This window comes from Antechinus flavipes, chromosome 1 (genome assembly GCF_016432865.1).
Source record: "Antechinus flavipes isolate AdamAnt ecotype Samford, QLD, Australia chromosome 1, AdamAnt_v2, whole genome shotgun sequence".
Taxonomy (NCBI): domain Eukaryota; kingdom Metazoa; phylum Chordata; class Mammalia; order Dasyuromorphia; family Dasyuridae; genus Antechinus; species Antechinus flavipes.
The window spans coordinates 661369974-661392880 of NC_067398.1; the positions used below are offsets into that span (position 1 = coordinate 661369974).

The 22907-nt window shown below is 49.2% G+C and overlaps 2 protein-coding genes across 6 annotated transcripts in view; one reads left to right on the forward strand and one right to left on the reverse strand.

Moving 5' to 3' along the window:
* SH3GL1 (SH3 domain containing GRB2 like 1, endophilin A2) overlaps nucleotides 1–11078 on the forward strand; it is a 93021-nt gene extending 81943 nt beyond the window's left edge. For 2 of the 4 annotated variants that reach the window (XM_051971914.1, XM_051971917.1), the window contains exons 7-10: nucleotides 748–851; nucleotides 4571–4695; nucleotides 5063–5122; nucleotides 7956–11078. In XM_051971914.1, the coding sequence (XP_051827874.1) occupies nucleotides 748–851; nucleotides 4571–4695; nucleotides 5063–5122; nucleotides 7956–8152 (486 nt within the window). In that variant the 3' untranslated portion in view covers nucleotides 8153–11078. The remainder of the gene's footprint in view (nucleotides 1–747; nucleotides 852–4570; nucleotides 4696–5062; nucleotides 5123–7955) is intronic. The other 2 variants (XM_051971915.1, XM_051971916.1) reach the window with 2 other exon arrangements.
* Nucleotides 11079–13020: 1942 nt separating this feature from the next.
* MPND (MPN domain containing) lies at nucleotides 13021–22432 on the reverse strand. Of its 2 annotated transcripts, XM_051971909.1 has the most exons (13): nucleotides 21920–22432; nucleotides 21240–21508; nucleotides 20658–20891; nucleotides 19084–19255; nucleotides 18543–18627; nucleotides 18250–18346; nucleotides 17606–17678; nucleotides 17440–17516; nucleotides 17161–17329; nucleotides 16983–17053; nucleotides 15165–15254; nucleotides 14855–14947; nucleotides 13021–13534 (listed from the first exon to the last, which is right to left on the reverse strand). In XM_051971909.1, exons 1-13 carry the CDS (start codon nucleotides 21924–21926, stop codon nucleotides 13448–13450), a joined length of 1524 nt encoding a protein of 507 aa, XP_051827869.1. In that variant the 5' UTR covers nucleotides 21927–22432; the 3' UTR covers nucleotides 13021–13447. The 2 variants fall into 2 exon arrangements, with proteins under 2 accessions (XP_051827869.1, XP_051827868.1); XM_051971908.1 differs by lacking the exon at nucleotides 21920–22432 and having other exon boundaries at nucleotides 21240–21910.
* Between the last annotated feature and the right edge of the window lie 475 nt (nucleotides 22433–22907).

Sequence of the window (22907 nt, forward strand, 5' to 3'; positions counted from 1 at the left end):
GTAAGGGCTCCTCCTTACTACCCCAGGCTGTTGCCCAGGTCCTGGAAGTCAGGCAGGGGAAGGGAAGGGACCAGCCTTGGGCCAGGGCTCCTTGGGCCTTTGTGACTTTGGGAAGTCACTGAGCCTAGCTTCAGTTTCCCCTTCTGGGTGGAAGGAGTTGAACTAGATGGCCTCCATCCTCCCTCCTCTGCTCAGTCTCAGTGGCTCCAATGTGATAGCTGCTCTTTCACCTGGGATGCTGCTTTTTGACTTGATTCCAGGAGCAATCCTTGGCGAGAATTCTAAGCTTCAGTCCAGAATAGGCTGCAGTGCAACCAGATTTCTAATTTTTATACTGTGTGATCCTAGGCAAGTCATCTAACCCTGTTTGCCTCAGTTTCCTCATCTGTAAAGTGAACTAGAGAAGGACATGACAAACTGCTCCAGTATCTCTGCCAACAGGATCCCAATTGGGATCACGAAAAATCAGAAAGAACTGAGGAACAGTTTAGTAAATGTTGGAACTAGAGTTCAAACTTAGTTCTTCTGGTTGAGCCAGGGTCCTGTCTGTTTCAGACTGTCTAAATAGGATCTGACTAGGTGGGGAGGTGGGGAGGCACTTCAGTATGCAACCACAGAGTTTCATGAGAGGACATGCTTGGTTGTTGAGGGAAAAGTTAAGCAGTCAGTTTCATGCCTCCCGGCCTTCAGCTCCACCTGAGCAGCCTCACAGGAGAGGCCAGCCTCGAGCTACTGTGTTTCTTGCAGATTGAACAGGTGAGCCAGCTTTCAGCCCTGGTGGATGCCCAGCTGGATTACCATAGGCAGGCAGTACAGATCCTGGATGAGCTGGCTGACAAGCTGAAGCGCAGGTAAGCTTTCCCAGGAAGGATGACAGAAAAACAGAATATAGACACCTTACTTACTCTTACTCCTCCTCTATGCTCTCTTCAAGTATGAAGGAGGAGAAGGGCAGCCTAGAGAGCCCATTTGTAATGAGCGACTGGGATCTGGGCCTTGTCCCTGCCTTGGAACATGCCCTGGATTTGGTTTGGCTCTCTGGATCCTCTCAGAGATAATAAATTTTTTTCTCCTAGGAACACAGCCCTGGTCTTTTCCTCAGTCTCAGAAGAGCCTAGTTTTTAGAATTGCTTAGGAAGCCTAGCACCTACACCGAAAGAGCATTCTTTACTAATTTAAGAAGTTCTGTTTTGTGCATATGATCAGCCTAGTTCTGAAGGGAGAAGGGAAAATTTTTGCAGTCTGAAACATAGCAATAGTGACCTCTGCTGTTATGAAAATGGAAATGCACTTTATTATTTCAGCAGATGCAGAAGCTTGACAAGAGATCATCTTTAACTATAAAAACAACATTGCATTAAGGTTTATGAAAATCATTCTGCCACATTTATTATAATTCAACAAGTTAGCAGGATCAGAAAAAGCTTCCCATAGGAAATAGCAATTGAGTTGTCATTAAGAAAGCAAAGGATCCTAATAAATGCATGCTAGGATCGTAGATTAGAGCTGAAAGTGATTAGAGCTGCCAGGTCCCACCCACTCATTTACAGGTGAGGGTACTAAAGGCCTTAAGTCATCCGGGCAATGCATGGCAGGAGCAGAGTTGGATATTTGCGGCATCACTAGACCATAAAATAAATGTGGTAAAAGTGACAGAAGAAAGACATTCTGGTTTTCTGGAATGGGGCAGTGTGTAGGATTTTATGAAGTATCTAAGTCTGAGGGGCCTTAGAGATGGTCTCCAATCCTTTTTATTTTACAGATGAAGAAACTGAGACCAAGATAGGGCCAGTGGCTTAGCTAAGGTCTTAGATGGGAAGGGTCAGCCAGCTCAGAAGCCTAGCTCCTGCCTCAGTACTGCTGCTCCTCAAGAACATGATCTCTATTCTTACCCCTTCCATGAAGCTCCTGGTCTAGTGGACACACAATGCTGGTGTGCTAGATGGGACAAGAATGTCCTCCCTGGTGATGTGGGAGGAGAAGAGAAGGCATGTGGAATAGTAGAAGTACAGGTGTAGAGCTTCCAGAGTTTGGCCTGTGCATGGGAGGCAGAGCAAGGAAGCTGATTGGGAATAGTAGTGCATGAGCTTTTTTTTTTTTTAAATAATACTAAGGAGTTTGACTTTTACTTTGCAGTGACTGGTTGTCATTGAAAGGTTATGAGCAGAGAAGTGACTTGATGTGATCTATGTATGAGGTCTGCCTGTTGCGTGAAGGATGGATTGGCAGGGCTAGTGAGGAGAGGTGGGAAGGCCAGTGGAACAGGGTAGACAAATGAGGCCCTTCCTATGTTGGCACCAATAGAAGTAGAGACAAAGAAATGGCTGTGAGGAATGTCTTAGAGCTAGAATTCACAGAACTTGGTTATTGATTGGAGATGGCTGAAACTGACCGGATAATGGAGCAGCTGTTGGCACAGTAATGGAAGACCTGAGTTCAAATTGTCTCAGACACTTAGTAGCTGTGTAGCCCTGGGCAAGTCATTTAACCCATTTGCCTCCATTTCCTTAACTATAATATGGCGATAAAAATCATTCACTTTCCACAGCTGTTGTGAGGATTGAAAAAATGAGTATTTGTAATTCACTTTGCAAAATTTAAAATATATATAAATGCTTGCTGCTGTTTTATGTGAAAGATGAGAAAGGATTGCACTGAAATTATCAATATCAGGTGGACAGCAAACACCATTGCTAGAAATAGCAAGGTCAGAAAAAAGAAGTAGAAATAGAAGGAATTATCTTCTCATAGTTTTGGTTATGTTGAGTTTGGGGGACCTGATAGGATATTAGGCTCTAGGAGATACGATTCTGGAACTGGAGAGAGGTCAGGGCTGGAATAAAGCTTTGCAAGTCATTTTTGGGATAGTTGACTTAACTTTCCTGAGAAAATGAGTTGGTTGGATTGGATGGTCTCTTAAGGTTTTTCCGCTAAGCTATAGAATTTGGAAGTTTTTGAGATTTTCAAGGAAAAGAATATTAAAAATAAGAGAAGAGGTGCAAGGACTGAACTTCGGGGAATATCTCTTTTAAGAGATGCAAAATGTGGACAAGATGCTAGTAAAGATGATAGAAAATTTATTTTTCAAAACTCAACATTTTATTTTTGCCTTCAGGCCTTTAAACAGGCTGTCCACCCCTTCCTGGACTCCTCTCAGGACATAATCCTTCCTTATCTTTGTCTTTTAGAAACCCTAATTTCTTTCAAAGTTCAACTCAAATTCCAACTTCTACAGGAAGATGCTCCTGATCCCTCTAGTTGTTAGTGATCCTCAGATGATAGTGATATCAGTTTATCTGTTTAAATGTTATGTCTTATTAGCAGAATGTTTTGATTTTGGACTGATTTTTGTTATATTGAGCTATCCAGCTTTTTTATGTGTAACAGGTTTTTGTTATGATTTCTACAGTGGGAAATAAATGAGACCCCAAGCAGAGCTTGTGATAATCCTTTCCCAAGATTTGCTTTGGATAATTTTTCCTAGCTGTGTTCAGTGTACCCAATGAGAAGGAGCTTTTATGTTGAGTGCATTCTCAGTCAGTTCTTCTCTTAATTCCAGATAAAACTACCTCACTGTCCCAAGCAGGGACTTCTCCAAAACACTGGCCCAAGAGGTGTAGTCAGAAACCAGCTATAGGATCCTGGAGGAAAGCTATCCACTCTGCCTGAACCTTGGTTTCCTCAAGTGTAAATGAGGGTTTTACACAAGAACATCTCTGAGGTCCCTCCAATTCTCAGTCCTGTGAATAGAATAAGAGATCTGGCTCTAAAACCTGCTTGTCTGCTCTGATGGAAATCGGCGGAAACTCTTGTCCTTTCAGAACTTCCACAACTATGCTATGAGGAAATCAGTTTATCAAAGAACACTAAGATAGCTTTGCTCTGGGATAGTCACTTAGTAGGATTAACCAGGGACTTTGAATAGGGAGACCTGCCTCTGTCATGGTCTTCTTGTACTAAAACTTACCCTTCTTCTGTTGATTTATGCTGATACATGCTTTCCAAGTTTTCAGAATGCAAGCTGGAAAGAATTTGAATACAGAGCTGGCAGTATATATTGGACAAGGCTGGTCACTGGATGATAGAGACTCATCACCAAAGTGACCAAGACATGCCAATTTCCTTTTTTAAGAAACCACAAAAACTGTAAACTTTAAATCTACTAAAGTGTTGAACTGAGTCAGAGATGTACACAGTAATCTGGAAAGTGCAGGTGTTTGGGATCTTAAGGATAACCTAGGAAAAGTCACTCTTTGAATTTCAGCTTTCCCAATTTCAAAAGTCAAATGATTTACATGGTTTTGAAATAGCCATGTAAAGGGGTGTTCTGATTTGGAAAAGTTAAGAATCTCAAAATCATCATGTCCAGGACTTACCAACCTTTGGAAAAAGTCATAACCTTGTAGAGGGACAGAGAGATGGAGAAGAGAGAAAGAGGAGATTGTGCTGTTAGATTGTTAATAGTAATGAGGATGCAATCCTGAAATGTTTAGCATCTGTGCTTGCATTGACATTGGGCTTGCTGGTACCGCCTGTTCTGGTACTCACTGATTATTTTCCATGCCCATAGGATGCGGGAAGCCTCTTCCCGCCCCAAGCGGGAATACAAGCCAAAGCCTAGAGATTCCTATGACTTTGGAGAGCCTGACCAGTCCAATGGAGGTTTCCCTTGTGCCCCCGCCCCCAAGATCACAGGTAATTATGAAGCCAGGCAACACCAAAGGTAGGGGGAGTTCTAAGATGGGGCAGCTTGGGGTGAGAAGAGTCCTGGGCTTTCCAGCTGGCCAGTGTGCTTTCCTGAGGTTGGAGTTACCTTTCAGACTTGAAGAAGGGGTCATCCTAGGTCATTTGAAGGCTGCTACCTCAACCCACTTACCACTCTCCCCATTTTCATCTCCCCTGGCCTATATCCCTGTCCTAAAAGAAGAAAAGGGTTATGCTCCCTGGTCCTTATCTCCAAAAGCCTCTGGAAGCCTGTGATCACAAGAGACTTTGAGCATCTGGAGGCTATATGAGCACATATAGCCTGGTTGTAAGATTATCTTTCTGTTTGATTTGGAAGCAGCTTCTTCCTCTTTCCGATCCTCTGACAAGCCCATCCGGACCCCCATCAGGAGTATGCGTGAGTGTGCCCCCAGCTGCATGCATCCTGTCACTTCTGGCTAATGGATTATTTCTTTTCCCTCTTCCTCTCTTCTTCCTGTCCTCCTTCTCTTGCTTATGCTTGCTTTCTGTTCACTAATATGCTTGCTTTCCTTCCTTTCTCTCCCGGGTGGAACACTAACACATTGTCCCTAAGAGGACTTTCTTTTCATAGCAGTTAATGATTTGGGGGTTCTTTAATATCACAGTTCAGATGCTTATGAGTTGCAGTTGATCTAAAAATACAATGTGTTTCTTTATTAGTATTAGGATCAGACTGTGAATGGAAATGGATGAAGGAAGATATAACCTTAAAAAATTTTAAACCATAAAAAAACTATTCATTCTCTCACTCATCAGACGTTGTGCTTAATATGTGTAGAGTACCATGCTAGCTTCTGGGGCTAATATAGAATGCAATTAAAACTTTATCTCTTCCCTCAGTCTCACCACAGTCTAGTTGGGGGTTAAGCTGCAAACCAGAGACTTGTGATGTATGAGCTTGTATATGACATATGTATGATCAAGGCATTGAATGATATTCTGCTACCTTAGGGGAGGTGAGGGTGGGGCAACATCTGAGTAGGATTTTAGCAAAAAGGGTGAGAATACATTCTAGGCAAAGATACAGAGACTCGGACTATTATTAAATGCTTACTGTATTCTAGACTCTGTGCCAGGAAAGTACAGTATACTCTCTGGGATCCAAATTGCCCATTTTGGGTAGATGTGCAACGTGGTGTGTATTACATAAAGCTGCCAAAGGTCCTGGCTCTTTTACTGAGAGGCAAGAGTCTTCAGGGGCCTCTGTAACTGAAAACACCAAGAGTAAAGCCTGGAAATTTCTAGAGTCCCTAAGTCAAGACACTCAGTGGAGGAATGAATCATTCCCAATTTTTGAAATCCCAGCCATGACCAGTCTGGGAAAGCTTCATCATTTCCTGGTGTTCCTTTGGGGAACTTTTTGAGATCCAGCATATGAAATCCATACCCATTCCCACCAAGTTGGGGTGGCTTAAGAGAGGAACAAGGTTTTCATTTGGGCTTGACTTCTGGGTTTGGCTCCTATAACATTGCTGGTAATGCCGCATAGTGTTTCTTTTCCTATGCAAGAGTAAAAATGGTCAAAAAGATATTCATCATACTGGAGACAAGTGATGGGGTGGAACTGGAAGGAACTGAGAAGTGAAAGCCCCATTGGAGGCAGTGTGTGTATTTAACTGCCCTGAGCCGGTTTTCCTTCTTAATTTCTTGGCCAGCATTGATTAATCAGGTTAATAATACCTGCAATAACCCAGCTTATAAGACTATGGTGAGTCAAATGTGATCACTGTGTAGGGAAAGTACTTTGTCAACTTTAAAATGTCCTTAGGAACATTTGTTGTTATCATCATTGCTAGTGAACACTTAGCTCAATTATGTTACAGTAGGATTTTGTGACCTTTCAATGGGATGTGATTCAGTCCAACAAGCATTGATTAAGCATCTACCTACCATATGTCTGGCCCTACTTAGTACTTGGAATACAAGGACAAAAAAATAGTTCCTTCCCTAGAGGTTCTTATACTCTTGGAATAAAGTGACAGTATTCTTAGGAATAAATATGATATGTGAACAAATACGAAGTAGCTGATTTGGATGGGTCGTACCACTTTTTTAAACATACAAATGGGGAGTAGATCCATTGCCAAAAACTTAGAGAGGTTAAGCGATTTGACTGAACAAATAAGGAAATAAATGGCACCTTCCAAAATGAGAGCCTTGGATATAGGCCTAATTAGGCTAGTGTATGAGACGTTTTCTTAAAGGAACTGGGAATTGACTGACTGGTGCACCAAAGCTGGGAAGGGTAAAAGGGAGAACAAGATGAATACCATAAACCAGATCAAAATGGATTATGCTTTCTTTGCTATCTTTCTGCCTGTCTTTCTAGCAGACCTATAGCAAAGGAAAAAGCCCACGGGGCCTCTAATATCCTGCTCTCAGGCTTGCTGCAACTGGTCGTCAAAAAACAGGCTTTTCCTGGCTATGGAAAAGGGAAATCCAGCAGCCATTCCCCCTGAGGAAGGACCTGGGGCCAACTTTGTATTGTCATCCAGTATAGATAGGGAAGCCCTGATATGGGAATGAGAGATGAATCATGAAGAGCCATGAATCTGCCTTTATAGCAAGGGATCAAATGGATCAAAATGAGAGTCTAGTGGTAAGGATGGTCTGTTACCTAATACAGCAGCCATTTCAAAATTTGTTTCTCTGAATGCTGCAACAAGCTTATGCTGAAATCATTCTGCCAGTATTATTTAAGGGCTGAGTTTATGTTCCCAATAAACAGCAAATGAGGTCATGAAGAGTTGGATGTAAGTGGAAACACAAAAATGGAGATTTAATGAACTTCAGCTGGAGTCTTCCTCCAGCACTTTATTGTTCTATGGTGGGAATTTAAAAGCAGAACTACCAAGCTGGGAGCATTTAAATTGTCTGTTTTGTGAAGACTAGAGAGACTGATCCCCAGAAACTTCATCCATGTCAGTACAGGGAGCATGCCCACAGAAGTCATTCATTGTGAGTGTGGGGAGTGGAGGAGTAGTGAGAGGTTGGAGAGTCTTGAAAGCCAGAGGTTTCATAGGGCAGAAGAGATGGTAGGTTTTCAGGAAAGATAGGAACAGAGTCTTAGGCTATAAAAAGCTTAGGTTTTATATAGAGTTGGAAGGGATCTTCTGGATCGAAGAGTAATGATGTCATTAGGAACTACCCTTCATCAGGCCTCGGGGGTCTCTCATCACTCAACTCTGCCCCTTGTTTCTCTTCCCTAGCACCTCTGGACCAGCCCAGCTGCAAGGCCCTGTATGATTTTGAGCCTGAGAATGATGGGGAACTGGGCTTCCGAGAGGGCGACATCATCACACTGACCAATCAGATTGATGAAAACTGGTACGAAGGCATGATCAACGGCCAGTCGGGCTTCTTCCCCCTCAACTATGTGGAGGTGCTGGTCCCACTACCTCAGTGAAATGGCTGCTCTCCACACCTCCTTCCCTGCCCTCCCTTCCTCCTCCCTTTTCCTGTTCCTCTCCCTAATGAGGAAGGCCAGGCCTGATCTCCTGCATTCCATTTTGTTCCTGGTGACATCCGTCTCTCACTGGAAGATAAGTGGGATAGTATTAACCTTGCCCATGCCAGAAGGGTGTCAGATTATCTGGACTGGGTGTCCCCTCAACTCCATCCTTTCCATGGATTTGATACTTCCTGAGAGACCTCAAGGAGCTTGCTGCCTCCTCCCCTCCCCTTGCCCCAGTCCCTTTGGCAAAGGTTCAGGCAGCAAAGCCCCTTAGTCCTGATCCCTGTGTCAGGCTCAGCTTGCCCTGAGAAGACTAAGTGGTGGATGCTACCTAGTTGAGTTACAAGTTGAGTATAGGCAAAGAAGGATGAGCCAGTAAGTTTTAATCAGTGTAGGGGGTCTTGTGGTGTTTATGGTGATGGAAGTGGAGAAACACAGTTTGTTTAAATCACCTAAGTTTACATAAGACACTAGTGACTACCCAAGTTATTTTTGGTGGGGAGGGGAGTATCCTCTCTTCTTCCACCTTTTACCCCCATCATCCATCTCCAGACTGTCCCTTCTTCATTCACTTGCTGCTTCTGAGGGGCCTGGGTGGATCGAAGTCATTTACTCAACTGACTCCACTAGCCATGCTCCCCCTCTCAGCCAGTCCCTCAACTTGGTTGGGACTGGACTTGGCTGGGGGCTCCCATGCAAAGGGGTAACACTAAGGTGCTCTTTGAAACACTAAGCTTCCTCTCTAAATGCTTCCTTGCCTGAGCAGCCATCGCTCCCCTGCTCTGGCCCCCTACCAAGGAACTTTCAAAGGCTATCTCTGTCTTTTGAGGGTGACCTGGTTCTTTGGTCCATAGCCATAGATATTCTCAACCTCTCACCCGAGGCCCTAGCTATCACTTGTTCTCATTCCTTAAGATCCTCAAGTTGACTTGGAAGATTCTGCCCCTTCTCTGAACCAAGACTAGGAAAAAGTCCTGCAGGGCTAAACTAAAGCAGTAGCAAGTGTAGGATCTGTGACCACAACCAGGAACCTCCTCAGAAGTGTTCGGAGTGGTCTTTAAGGAATGGAGGAATGTCATGGAGACCATTCCCTCTATTCTCTTCTTCCCCTGCTGGTCTAAGTAGTTCTTTTCTGCTGGCTGTGGCCAAAGGTTGGCAGCCGAGTCCTGGGCCACAGGACCTTGGAGGACCGAGCACTGAAGCCCAGGAAAGCCAACCCCCTCACCCTGTGAGTGCCCCTAGTGTGCCTTGCTTGCTTGCAGCCTCCTCCTGGGAGGTGTTACCTGTTATGACTTGGGCTGGGGTCGGGGACTATCCCTGTAGGTATCAGCCAGGTCCCTCTTGAGGTCATGGCCCTGTTGCCTCAGGTTCTGCTGCCTTAACTGGCTGAAATAAGAAATTTGGTGTTTCCATTCTCTTTCTTTCTTCCCTTCCTTCCTTCTTCCTTCTCTCCCCCTGCCTCTTTCCACATTGTCTTTCCTTCCCCTTTTCCTTTCCTTTCTCTTCCTTCTCCCACTCTTCTCTTTCTCTCTTATAAGCAGAAGCTAATGTATAACAGTGTGGGCCAGGCTTTGGAGACTTAACTATAGTATGGTGATTTTTAAGTGGAAGTAAGAGGCAATTTGTACCCAGAGGCCTGGCTTTCAAATTCTCCTCAGATTTGTGCCCTGATTCCAGAATCCCCAGGCTCGGCCACAGCCCATTGCAGGCAATGGGTCCCAGATCCCTTTAGCACGATCCCCTTGTGGCTTCTCTGACCACAGAACAGCAGCTTTGCCTAGATACCAGCTCCTTGAGAACCTGAAGATCAGCCAGGAGCCAGAGGACTCCCCTGGTACCCCAGGACCAGCTGTGAGGGGAGAGGTGGGGAATAGCCACTGGGGGCTAAGCCCTGAGAGCGAGCCACAAGCACAGAAAGAAAAGCATTGCCCAGTGCCCCCTGCCCCTGCACCTCCTCCGGCAGCACTTCTGCCCCGTGATGTCTCCTCAGCCTCATACTCTTACAAAAACACAAGAGTTATTGCCTCCTTTGCAGACACTGCCTCCTCTTTGCTCCTCTTATTGGCAGTGTGACAGATACAGAAAGCAATGTATCCTTTTAACTTTTCTTTTTAATTGAGCATGTTGATGTATGTTTGTTACTCACATGGCAGCTGCTGTTACGTTGGCACTGCCAGGGTCCTCCTTCCCCAAAAAACAAAACATGGGACCACCAGGAGCCAGCAGGGGTTCCTGCCTCTGTGGCTTGCCAAATTCCCGACAAGCCAGCCTCCTCCTCTGAAGGGTTAAGCACAAAGTCTGATGAACTGAATCCTCCCTGAGAAACCTGCCGGACTCGGCTGTGGCATCTCTTCCCTGTTCTCTCCTTCGTGATCTGTGTCGGACTCCCCTCTCCCTTTGTCCTGTCTCCTGCCCCCACTCCCCTTAACTGGTGCGGAGCTGTCAGAGCTGGGACCTGGCTTCCCACCCATTGGGCTTTTGCCCTCCTTGCCCTGTACCAACTGGAGGCTGGTCCCCAGGGTGCTGAAGGCTTCTGGGCCCGCTCCAGGAACAGCAATATGAAACGGCTTTACAGTAATGCTAGTATCTCCGCAGCCCATGCCTGGGGCCCAATGGTGCCGCCCAGGCCTCCACAAGTCTTTTGTTGGCTTCTATCCACTCAGTTCTAGATCTGAGTATGAAAAGGAGAGGATGGAGGTATAGATTAGCCATGTCATCATCATTCCCATAGGAGCCACCATTATGTTCATTTGGGGGGAGGTAGGGGAGCAGGGTGTCTTCAGATGATCAATATAACTTTTGTTACAGTTTCTCCTTTGTCTAGGGCAAATTGAATTGTAATCTTGATTTAAAAAGTATTAAATGTTTTCTCTTTCTACGTGTCTCTACTTTTTCATTGTGTCTTTGGGAGGGAAAAAATTCTGAAATATTTCCTAATCAAAACTGTTCTGGGAGCCCTTAGCCAGAGATCCTCATAGGATTTAGAAGTAGAACAATTTAATTCTGCAGATGCCTGGGCCCAAGGTCCCACAGTTGGGATTTGGAGCCAATGTCCAGCTCTTGTTAAACACCAGTAGTAAGCATTAAGTGCCTAGGACGTGCTAGACATAATCTGGGCTTAGTGGGACACAGCATGCAAACTCTGCACCAATAAGAGAAAGGAAATAGTCAACAGACAAAAGCCCCTGTAAAGCAAGAGGGCTTAGGAAAGGCTTCCTGTAGCAGGTAGAATTTTAGCTGAAATTTAAAGGAAGCTGGGAAGTAGATATACAAGCGCTAAAGTGGCTTGCTGATAGCACAGCCAGGAGGCCAGCATCGGTGGAATGAAGAGTCCATGGCTGACTCCAGATTACTGTATATTTGATCTTGGAAGAGAGGAGAGAGGGAGCTGGGGGGGTTGGGAGGGGGGTGGAGATGTCTACAAAATGAAGTGGCTCAGAGAAATTGAGTTGTCGGCATCAATCATAGTATTTTATCAAAAGAAAAGGTAAGATCCCTATGGGACACTTGCAGGTAGTGGGTATGACAGGAGAACCAGCAAAGTGACTCCAAAAACCTAGACAGTATCGAGGAGAGGGTGATCAATGGTATTGACTGCAGAGGTAAAGGAAGGATGAGCATTGGGGAAAGGCTATCAGACTCGTTATAATTGATACCTTTGGAGAGAGCAGCTTTGTCATAAGCTAGATTATGGGGAGCTGAGAGTGGGAGGAAGAAGTGTCCCCCCAGTAGGGAGAGCCTTCTCAAGTTTAGTCACAAAAGATAAGGAACAGTAGTTGGGATGGATGCAGTGAGAATTTGGAGAATGGAGAAATGGGAATATTTGTAGACAGAAAAGCGGCTGCAAGGGAGGGGGGGGAAGGGAGGAAGGGGGAAAAAGGGAAGATGGGCAAACTCCTAATAATAGATGAAATAGGATGTGGTAGTTAGTGCAGGTGAGGCTTGATCTAGGCAAGAAGGGGTTACCACGATCTAGATGGAGGTGGAACAGGAGACAGTGGCAGAGGCATCTGGGTGAGTGGATGATGGGATTTGAGGAAGGAACTGGAACTAGTAAAAGGCCTCCATTTCTAACAGCCAGCACACGTGGGCCCGCTGGATCTGTGGTAGAGTGCCTTATTCTCACGAAATCCATAAATGTCAATTTAGCCTCACATCACTGCCCGAAAAGCAGCCATGTGTGCCCTGATAGTGTCATAGATACTGAGTCTCTGAAATGATAAAGTGGTACTAATAACCATTTTTATGTCCATTTAGGATTCACAAAGGACTTTCACTTTTCTGAAAACATGCTTCATCCTGTACCATACACAGCTCTTAAATATCAGGCACAAGTAGACTTGGGAGCTAGGACAGACAGCCAATCTCAGACAGTTGCTAGCTATGGAACCCTCTACCAAGAGACTTAACCTCCCAGCCTCAGTTTCCCCATGTGTAAAATAGGGATAAGAGTACCTGTTTCTCAAGACTTTTTGGAGATAAAATGAAATGTCTAGAGCATAATCCAGCCCTCCTCCTCCCACTGTAGCCATCTCTGGCTAAGCCAGAGACCACAACTGCCTCACTGGTCAGACACACTGTACCAGTTGCGTGTACAACCAGACATTCAGTTCAGGGAGGCCCGGCAACTTTGCTCAAGTGCCCTTTGAGGGGAAAAGAATGTGAAATAGTTGAATCCCTCTAAGTACTAAATTCATCCATACTCTATAATATTGTATAGATTCTGTAGTATAGTAGTCAAACCCCCAGGAACCTCCTTGTGAGGAGACCCTGGATTTGGTTCTCGGGGGGAATCAGAAATATTAGCCAAGAAGGTGATGTGATTTTTTTTTTCACTTTATTGTCTGAACACTACCATTGCACAAATAAATTACACCTGAATGAACTGGCACAGCAACAACTGTGGCCCCCCCCTCCAAAAAAAACAACAAAAACAGCTATATCCTATAGCCCAGAACCAACAGGGCAGGGGGAACAGAGACATTTGACATGCAACACAGCAAAGTAAAACTGGAGAAGACTTAGCATCCCCCCACCCCCCATCAGTAGCCACCTTCCCATCTTGAGAGCAATGGTCAGTAGTACAAAGCGGCTGGTCACCTCCACTAACAGCCAGCTCCTGCCTCAGAAGTTTATGTGGCACTGGGATGATCCCTGACCTGCCAGGGGCTGGCTGCCGTTGCACTGGGGGCATCAGCTTTCCCCCTGCCACTCTGTAATACATCAGAATCCAGAAGCTGTCTGGCCTCAGCTGCTGTTCTTAAGGAGACAGTAGACTTGTTCCAAGACATGGCATAGGCCCTGGTCCTTTGGTGTCCTGCTGGCCAAGGAAACCTAAAAAAAAGCCCAGCAGTTATATAACAGGGCCCAAAAAATTCTTGAAAAGACCCATTCCCACCCCAAACTTTCTAGAGATATATCTCCAAGTTTAAGAAATGACCTTCTTTCTTTCCTTCTCTTCCTTCTTCCCCTCTTTTCTTTCCTCCTACTTTTTTCCTTTCCCTCTTCTCTCTTTTTCTTCCTTCCCTCTGTCCACATAGGGTATCATATCCTTACCTACAGAGGCTTTTAAAAGCATTCATTTTTCTTTTTGCACCTCTCTATCCTCCCAAAATATGTGGGGTTTACTGGCTAGATTCCTCTTTAAGGATCAGGCCCTAAACCAAAACCATTCTATTCTAATTGGCCACAAATAGGTCCTAGGCCAAGCCCCATTTGGTCACTGTTTGGGTCTTGATTGGCTCAGATTGAATATAAATATAGCACTGGACAGAAATGGAGGGTCTCTTCCCTCCACCCAGATTCATTCATTGATTTATTTAGATTTTTTTGGACTAGAGATAGAGATACCAAGCCTTCATCCCTGAATGACTGCAGCCTCAATCAAACTGAGGCCTCTTGGAGACCTTAGCTTAAAAAGGTATCCAGGGCCATCTCCAGTCCTCCTGTCTACATCTAGCTTGTGGCTCCAGCTGGCTCTGGAGGGGGCAGTGAGGCAGGAGACCTTGCCCAGCCCTCCCTCACTGAAATCCAATTCACTTGCATGTCACGACATCACCTCCCTAATGTTATAGTCGCCTTCAACAAAGGACAAACAACAAAAGCAGCAATTTTAACTGCTCCTCCCCAGTAATAAGAGTGTTTATATGGCACTGGAAATTTTTCAAAAGGCTTTCTGTATTTTGTCTTTTGAGCCTCACAACCTTGAAGACAGGTATTTCTCTGGTTTTATGAAGTTTTTAAGAAGACATCTATTCCAGTTTTATAAAGGAGGAAATTGAAGGACTTCTCTAGGATCCCCTAACTAATTAGTAACTGAGGCTGGATTTTCAACTCCAGATTCAGCAGCAGTGAGCAGTTCCAAAGTAATGGAAAAACAACTTGCAAATGCATGCCCTGGGTTTTGGTAAAAACTACAAGTTCTATGTTTGGAGTTTAGCTTCAATGTGAGAAGTACATAAATACTTCAAACATACTTGGGTCACAATCAAGTCCCTTATAAATGAACCATTAAGTCATGTATCAGCTGATGGCTTGCTCTGGCCTCCAAGAAAGCCAGTCAGCGAATACTATGGACAAGGCCAGATTCCAGAGGCTGGCGTGACGCAGGGGCAGGGGTCTGCTGTGCGTGCTGGACTCCAGAGTCTTTCTCACCTTCAGCTTGTCCAGGTAGGTCTGCTCTTGGTTCCACAGGTCTTGAAACTTGACCACATCTGGGGCTCCTTTGTAGAAGTCCACCAGCAGCATCTACATGGGGCAGTAGGGATGGAGGGGTGGGCAGTGAGTCAGCTCCTGGCCTAGGAGGGGCCCACCCTTCCCTGGAACTCGAGCTCCAGTGCCAGCCTGGAACACTGGGACCCAGTGAACACTTCTCTTTCATGAGCTCCTCCATTCCTCCCTCTCCATCCCATCCATCAGCCCCTGGGGTTCAGTTATCAGATGTCCCCAGAGCCCACGGCCTCACCATTTCATGGAGGATGTCATTGGTCAGGAACCCATCCTGGATGTAAGTCATCTCTACCTCCATGGGGATTCCATAGTCATTGGGCCTTTGCTGTAGGAAAGAGGAGACTGGGTCAGAAAGCTGCTAACCTGCGCCCACACTTTTCTGAAGAAGCTCAGTAGCAGGCTGGACAATAAAACACATAGAGCAGGGAAGTTCAATGTGTGGATCTGAGTTTGCATCTCAGCCCTGCTAGCTGTCAGTGCATGTGGGGCCCGTTAGACCATGTGCTCCCTGAGGGAAGGAACCAGCTGCTTTTTGCCTCTACTCTCAGTGCTTAGCACTCTGCTTAGCTAAACTGCAAGGTCCCTGCCTTTATCATCATCTCTTAAATCCTTAAGTCCTTTTCATTTTCCGAATGAAGTCTATAGGAGCGGAGCCAGGATTCAAGTCTGAGTCCTCTGACTGTGAACCTCAAGCTGTGTGAGCTTGGCCAAGTCTCCTGTTTGTTGGGCTTCAAAGGAGCCGGGGCCAGGTGATCTCTCCAGCCCTCTCAGTGAGCATGGAGCTCTTGGGTCGGACGTTCTGTGCATGTGGCGCTCTTGGGTTGGACGGTCTGTGTGCGTGGAGCTCTCGGTTCTAATGTTCCGTGTGCGTGGAGCACTCGGGTTGGACGTTCCGTGCGCTTGGAGCTCTTGGTTCTAATGTTCTGTGCATGTAGAGCTCTCGGGTTGGACGGTCTGTGTGCGTGGAGCTCTCGGTTCTAATGTTTCGTGTGCGTGGAGCACTCGGGTTGGACGTTCCGTGCGCTTGGAGCTCTTGGTTCTAATGTTCTGTGTGTGTAGAGCTCTCGGGTTGGACGTTCCGTGCGTGTGGAGCTCTCGGTTCTAATGTTTCGTGTGCGTGGAGCTCTTGGGTCGGACGTTCTGTGCGTGTGGAGCTCTTGGGTTGGACGGTCTGTGTGCGTGGAGCTCTCGGTTCTAATGTTCCATGCATGTGGAGATCTCGGGTTGGATGTTCCATGCACGAGTAGCTCTGGGTTCTAATGTTCTGTGCGTATGGAGATGTTCCGTGTGCGTGGCGCTCTTGGGTCGGATGCTCCATGCACTTGGCGCTCTCGGGTCTGCCATTCCATGCGCCTGGAGCTGTGGTGGCTGTTTCCCACCAGGAGCCCGAGGGATCGGTGAAGCAAGGACCCCCCAGTAAAAGATGTCCGTCCCCTTCCAGGGCCCCAGCATTCTCAAGGTGCTCCCTGGGGACTCCCTACGGGCAGAGCTGTACACGGCCCTCTCCGTTGTGGACGCGGAGCCCTGGCAGATGCTGCAGGAGAAGGGCAGGTTCTGCATTGCAGGTGGCTTTGCCCCCGGCCCCCGAATTACAGCCTGTGTGGCTTTGGAGGGAAGTTAGCGGCTCTGTGCCCAAGGCCCAGGTTCCCGCGCGGGCTCCAAGGCCCCTTGCACCGGGCGCTCTTTGACTTATCAACGGCTCCCGCTCCTCTTGCGATGGGGAGTTTCCCGACTGCCTTCCTCACCACGACCCTCGCATGGAGCCGGGCCAGCGGCACTGACTGTCCCCATTAGGTAAAGAAGAGGGTCGCCTCTGGTCAGGGCCCAGGGATCCTGGCACCAAGTGTGTCTTAGAGCCAAGAGGACTGGGTTCCAATCCCGGTCCCACCCCTGTCTCTGAGCCCATCCTCTGACCACATCCCCCCTGCAGGTGAGCCTGGGGAGCCCCCAGCACTGCCAGGAGCTGCTTGGCTGAGGCGCAGCCTATGCTCTGTCCCTGCGGATGCGGCCCTGTGCCCAGCACTCACCCGGCTCGCGGAGACCCCCCACCTACCTCTGGGGGCGGCATGACCCAGAACGGAGAGATTTTGGACTCCGGCCCCTGGTTTCCAGAGTAATACGGGGCTGAAAGAAGGAGGAGACAGGCTGTCACCCCCGGGGCTGCTGCAGGGGCCGGGGTGCCCTGAGCCTCCTGCCCCGCCGGCCTCCAGCACCCCCGGGGCTGAGCTCACCGCACACCAGGGCGAGGCAGGGCTGGAAGCTGTTGCCGCTGCCCTGCAGCTTGAGCTGGTAGTCCATCTGGGCATCGATGTCCTGCAAGGAGGGCAGGGCCGGGCTGTAGGGGTGACTGTGGTACCAGCCCACCAGGGAGAGGCCCCGAAGGAACAGGCTCTGGCAGATCTGAAGGGAGGAAAGCGGAAGTCACACACGAGATTCTCGCCAACCATCGTCATGCCCGCTCCTGCCCGTCAGTCACCAAACGCCACCCAAAAGTGCCGCCGCAGGCCCACCTCCTCCTCAATGGCGGTGGCCGTGTCGGCGTCGCCTAGACGGCTCCTGCAGGGGAAGGCTCTCAGCACGGTCAGCACTGCCCAGGTGGGAGAAGAAGGGGCGTCAGGGGGGTGCCGAGAGCTCCGACCCTCCCCGCCTCCCAACCCTCCTGGCTCCGATACCCACATTGGCTGTTGGTGTCCCAGCGACCTCCGAGGTAGCCCACGACCTCACTCCTCGTCAAGTGGCTGTGGAAGTCCTGGGCCAGACGAAAGGGACGGGAGGATCAGAGCAGCAGCCACGAGGAGCCCCCCACCCCACAACCCAGCCCATCAGAGAAGGCCCTCGTCAAATCCCCCAGCCACCAACTCTTTTTGGCCCTCCCCCAGCTGAGTCTGTCTCTGGAGATTTCTCTGACCCCGCCCCCACCCCAGGGCTTTGCCAGAAGCCGGAACTGTCTTGGGGAGAGGGAACACTGAACGACCGTCCCCCCACAGGCCCCCTGACCTAGCAGCTTCCAGAGCTCCAGCTTCCGGAGTTTGTGGGACACATTCTGGCTACCCCTTCCCTCCCCCCCAGGGCTTTGCACCCATGTCAGCTTACATATGTCTATTCACTGGGAACAGAGGAAGGAAGAAGGTCCAGAGAGATAGGAGAGGGAGGGGAGGAAGTCCAGGGGGCAGAGGAAGTCAGAAAGCTAGGGGGCTAAGAAAGAGGCAGCTCCAATGGGACGGGGAAGAGAGGCCTGGGGGACAGAAAGGGAGGAGAGGCTCAGAAATACAGAGGAAGACCCAAGAGAGCACACTTGGGGAGGGGTGGGGGACACACACCAGTAAAAGCAGCACGTTGCTAGACACGGACACGTTGAAAGGCTGGAACTTGTTGATGGCTGTGAAGGATGTCACTTCTACCAGGGTGTGAGGATTCCTGCAGGCCCAGGAGCCCCCACAACCTCAGGCACAGATTCTTCCCTCCTTGGGATACAGCAGAGGGGCCAACCCCATGGAAAAAAGCCCCCACCCCATCCCCACCTCAAAGCCCTTCAGCCTCTGCCCAGGAGGTGCCCGTGCTGAGAGGTTTAGGCCAATGGTTTCCTTACCAGGAGCAGGGTAGCAGGACTAACCTGGCCAAATCCCGGCTGCCCAGGGTGCAGTATCGGACTGGCACCCGGCCCTTGTTCTCCAGCCGCTTCCCAGGGGGTCCAGCCTCTGTGAAGGAAGTTGTGGAGGTAGGGAAAGGAAAGAACCAGCCTTTGCCATGCCCCTATTCCTAAAACCCCATTCACTGGGAAATGGACTGAGCTGAGACCAGAGAATAAAACTAAGGAAAATCAGGCAGAGGGTGGGGGAGGAAAAGAAATCAGAGCATGAGATGTAGGGAAAATGCAGATTTTGCAGACTGCATGACAACAATTTTTAAAAATTACTTCACTGTATGTAAATGCCTCATTTCTTCAGAACACCACCTATATCCCACCCAAAGGCTTTTCCTAGCCAGTCTTTCCTTTAGCCCTTACCATGCCACAATAGGAGGGAGAAAGGGTGGGAATAATTACATATGGGGAAACTGAGGCTCGGGGTTGGGATGAGATCTCCTATGGCCACACTGAGTCAGAGACAGAGCCTCACTCCCAGCTCAGGTTTCTTGCCAGTGCTTAGAGGTACCTGGGTTGGGAGACTCTGTCAGGGCTTTTCCCAACTGCTTCCTGCCCTTCTCTTCCAAGAGGATGGGGGCTGAGGTGGAAGCCGGGGTCAGCATCTTCCCTTCCCGAGTCACTGCTGCTTCTTCCTCTTCTTCCTCTAACAGTTCTTCTTCCTCACCCTCACTGACCAGACTCTAAGTAGGTAGACACAAATAGTCTGGTCACTTAGGCAGTCCAGAGCCAGTCCTGGAGGCCTAAGAGAAAGAACAATGGGTTAGGACTCTGAATCCCAGCTCTGTTCCTTACTACTTATGTGGTTTTGGGAAAGGTCCTCAGGCTTTCTGGGCCTCAGTTCCCCATCTGCAAAAATGACAGTTGACCTAGATCAAGGTCTCAACCTGGAGTCTATTTTAAGAAATATTTTGATAATTTTTTCAATGTGATTTATTTCTTTTGTAATCCTGTATATTTTACTTTATGCATTTAAAAATAGTATTTCAAGAAAGAGTCCATCAATAAGTTACACCATTCTGCAAAAGGGGTCCAAGACAAAAAATATTAAGAGCCTTGGACTACAATCAGAAATTCTATTATTCTACTGTCCTCTGCTGGCTACAATAAGCAATGACTACAAGGGGCCTAAAGCAGTGGAACCAGTGCCATTTCTCCTACTCTCCCCGGGGTCCTGGCTCCTGCCTAGGTCTCCAGAAGCATTTTCCCACATAACCCTAACCATCACTTTTCTGTGGCCCTCCAAGTTTTCCAGAGCACTTTTCTCACAAAAACTATATGGAGTCAGTAATTCAAGAATTAGTTTATAGATGAGAATATCATTTTCCAGATAAGGAAACCAAAGCTCACAAAGCTTTACCTAGTAAGTGTCACAGCTGAGATTGGAAACCAGTTTCAGTGCCTTCTTCCTCTTCCCTACTATGTCACATTTCTAACCCACTCACTCATTTATGACTTTCACTGCTCCTATGTTGCCATTCTTCAAATGTTCAAAGTCCAAAGATTTCAATTATCTGGACCCAGCCTCCCTCTGTAATCTCCTTTCCTTCCCCTATCCTGTAGTTCTTAGTCCTAGATGTCCAGGACTTTACCTAACTCTTTATATTAAATTTGCTCTCATCTGTATACCTTTACCTAGACCATTCTTTACTTCCCATCTCCATTCCTTAGGTCCACCTTTAAGAGGTCTGACTTGACCAAGCTCAGATACATGGAATCTCTCCCACCTCTGATATAGTCAACACCCTACTTTGTTCCCAAAGGCTGATCTACCTTGGGGGGTTATGGGGAAATGCAGTTGGAGAAAGTCTAGTTAAGACCTGACTGGGCTGTAAGTGTTAATGTGGTAAGTGGTAAGGGTACTTAGATCTGAATCCCAACTTCATCTTTTACTGCCTTCTCAGAGTCTCAGTTTACTACTTGATAAACTGGGGTGATAATCCTTGCACTCTGACCTCAGAGAGCTGTGGTAAGAAAAGTGTTTTGTAATCTGTAAAATTTCTATAGAAATGTGAGCTATTGTCGGCAGTTGGAAGTGAATCTGGGAGACCTTCACCTCCCACCTCACCCCCATTTTAATCTCACCTCCTCTGCAGCAGAGGGAGCATTGGGCTGGTGCCGTTTCAGCCAAGTGGCCTTGTACTGGTCCAACTTCTGACCCTTGTACTTGACCGAGGCCCAACCACAGCCCGACTTCTTGGCGGGGTTCACCAGCTTCTTGCAATAAGTGGCCCAAGCACTGGGTGAGTTGAACACCTGGCCAGTCTCTTGCCAGGTGATCTTCCCATCTGGCAACAGATCCCCAATGAATTTCTTCCCCTAGAATGGGAAAGGAGGGGAAGCAGGCGGAAGGAAGGAGTAAGCCGAGAATAAGAGCAAATACAGTGATGGGTACAGGACTAGCCCCCGGGGCCAACCCCGTTGTCTACAGGACAGGACAGGATACAGGGTACAGGACTAGCTCCGCCAAACTTCCAAGGAGAGAGGGGGTTCTAAAGAACCCAGAGGATGGACGATGGGCAGTGGGAGTGCCCTTGGAACCTGAACATCTAACTGCCTTGCCCACCCCACCCCACCCCACCCTCATTTTATGGACTGGGAGGGTGGGCCGGAGAGGGAAGGGGAGGGCCGGACAGCGCTCGGCTCGCCCCCGCCCCGGGCTCTCACCAGGTAGTAGATGGAGAGGACCCCGGCCCCGGGCTCAATGAGGGCATCTTTGAGCAGCACCCGCAGTGTGATTCCGCGCCGGGTCAGCACGCAGCCGCGCCCGCCCACTCCCGTCCCAGCGGCCCCACCGCCTGGGCCGCAGCCGGGGGCTGCCTTCTCCGAATCATCAGGGGTCTCGGGGCCTGGCTCCTGCTCGGGCTCCTCCTCTTCCTCCTCCAGCGCCTCCTCCCCGGCGAGGCCGGCCCCAGCAGGGGACGGTGGATCTAGGGCTAGGGACACGGAAAGGCAGGAGGGAGCAAAGTGGGCACGGGAGACGGGACACGGTGGCGAGGGCCTGGGGCGCTTGGGGAGGGCCGGGAAGCGGGACCGAGGCATGGGACCAGGCTAGGCCGGGGGTGAGAGAGGCGGCGGTGGGTGTGGGGAGGGGAGCCAGGGATGCTCGGGAGAAGATCGAGGCCAGGCCAGGCCTGCGGGGAGGGGCTTGGGAACCCGTCGGCATAGAAAGGGATGGACTAGGGCTCGCGGGGATCCAAGACAAGCAGGCGAGAACCGGGAAGGGGAGGCCGGGCCAGGATCCTCGGAACAGGCAGGGGCCGGGCTTGGGCAGGTGGGGCGCGCGGGGCGGGCCCAGCTCCGCACGCCCCTTTCCGGCCCCCTGCTCCAGTCCCCGGCCTGGGTACCTGCCATGGCCCGGCCTGGCCCGGCCCGGCCCCTCCGCTCCGCCTCCGCTCGCCCGGCTCCGGCTCCGCGCCGGCTCCGGCTGCTTCCTTCCCGGTACGTGACGCTGTTCCGTGTGTCCCCGCCCCGGACCCCGCGCCCGGCCGGAGCGAGGAGGTGGGGAGGAGGGCTCAGGGTGACGGGTGCCGCTGCCCACCTCTCCCCACCACCCCGGCGCCTGTTCGAGCGGATTCCGCCGGAGAAATGGGGAAACTGAGGCACAACCTAGGCCTAGCGAGGGTAGGAGCCGCAGAGAAAGAGAGAGCTTGGAGCAGGCCCCTCCGCCCCTATACACACGCAGTCCCCACGCCTCTAATCGGGCACGACCTCAGAGCTCGAGCTAGGGGCAGTAGCTGCGCCCAAGAGAATTGCAGGGGTCCTCCCAGCCTCCCAACGCCGGAGTCCTCCCACCCAGAGACCCGAAGTTTCCTCGCACTGATTGGTCCCGAAGCCACGGCCACCTGCCAATCGTGGCAGAAAGCCTTCAGGTATGGCCCCCATCACTAATAGAAAGCGTCTCCCTTCTCGACCAATCGTTAGCATCCATAGACCTCGAGTAGCCAAACAACAAGAGCTTCTGGACTGCCTTAGCCAATCAGCAGCCACTCCACTTCCCGATCCCGCCAATTGGGGCTCGAGGCAGGACCTATTTGTTGAGCGTTTGACACCTTTCCGGCTCACGTGGCACCCCGGGGCCCTGATCTTGGGCACTCCCAGGTGGATGCAAGGCCTGGACTTTTATCTCTAGAGCTCTTTCAGTCTCCAGCCATATTCGAGTTCTGCATCTCCCACACTTAACCCTGCATAATCCAGATCGGGACACTCCTGCTAATTCTTCCTGTGACCTCAGGGCAGAGAACCGTAGTTCCCTGGCCAAAGTGTATCCTGGGTCCTTTTCGTTACTACTCCCGTTGCTCTCCCCGTGGGAGGCTTCTTGCTGTGCAGTCAGGA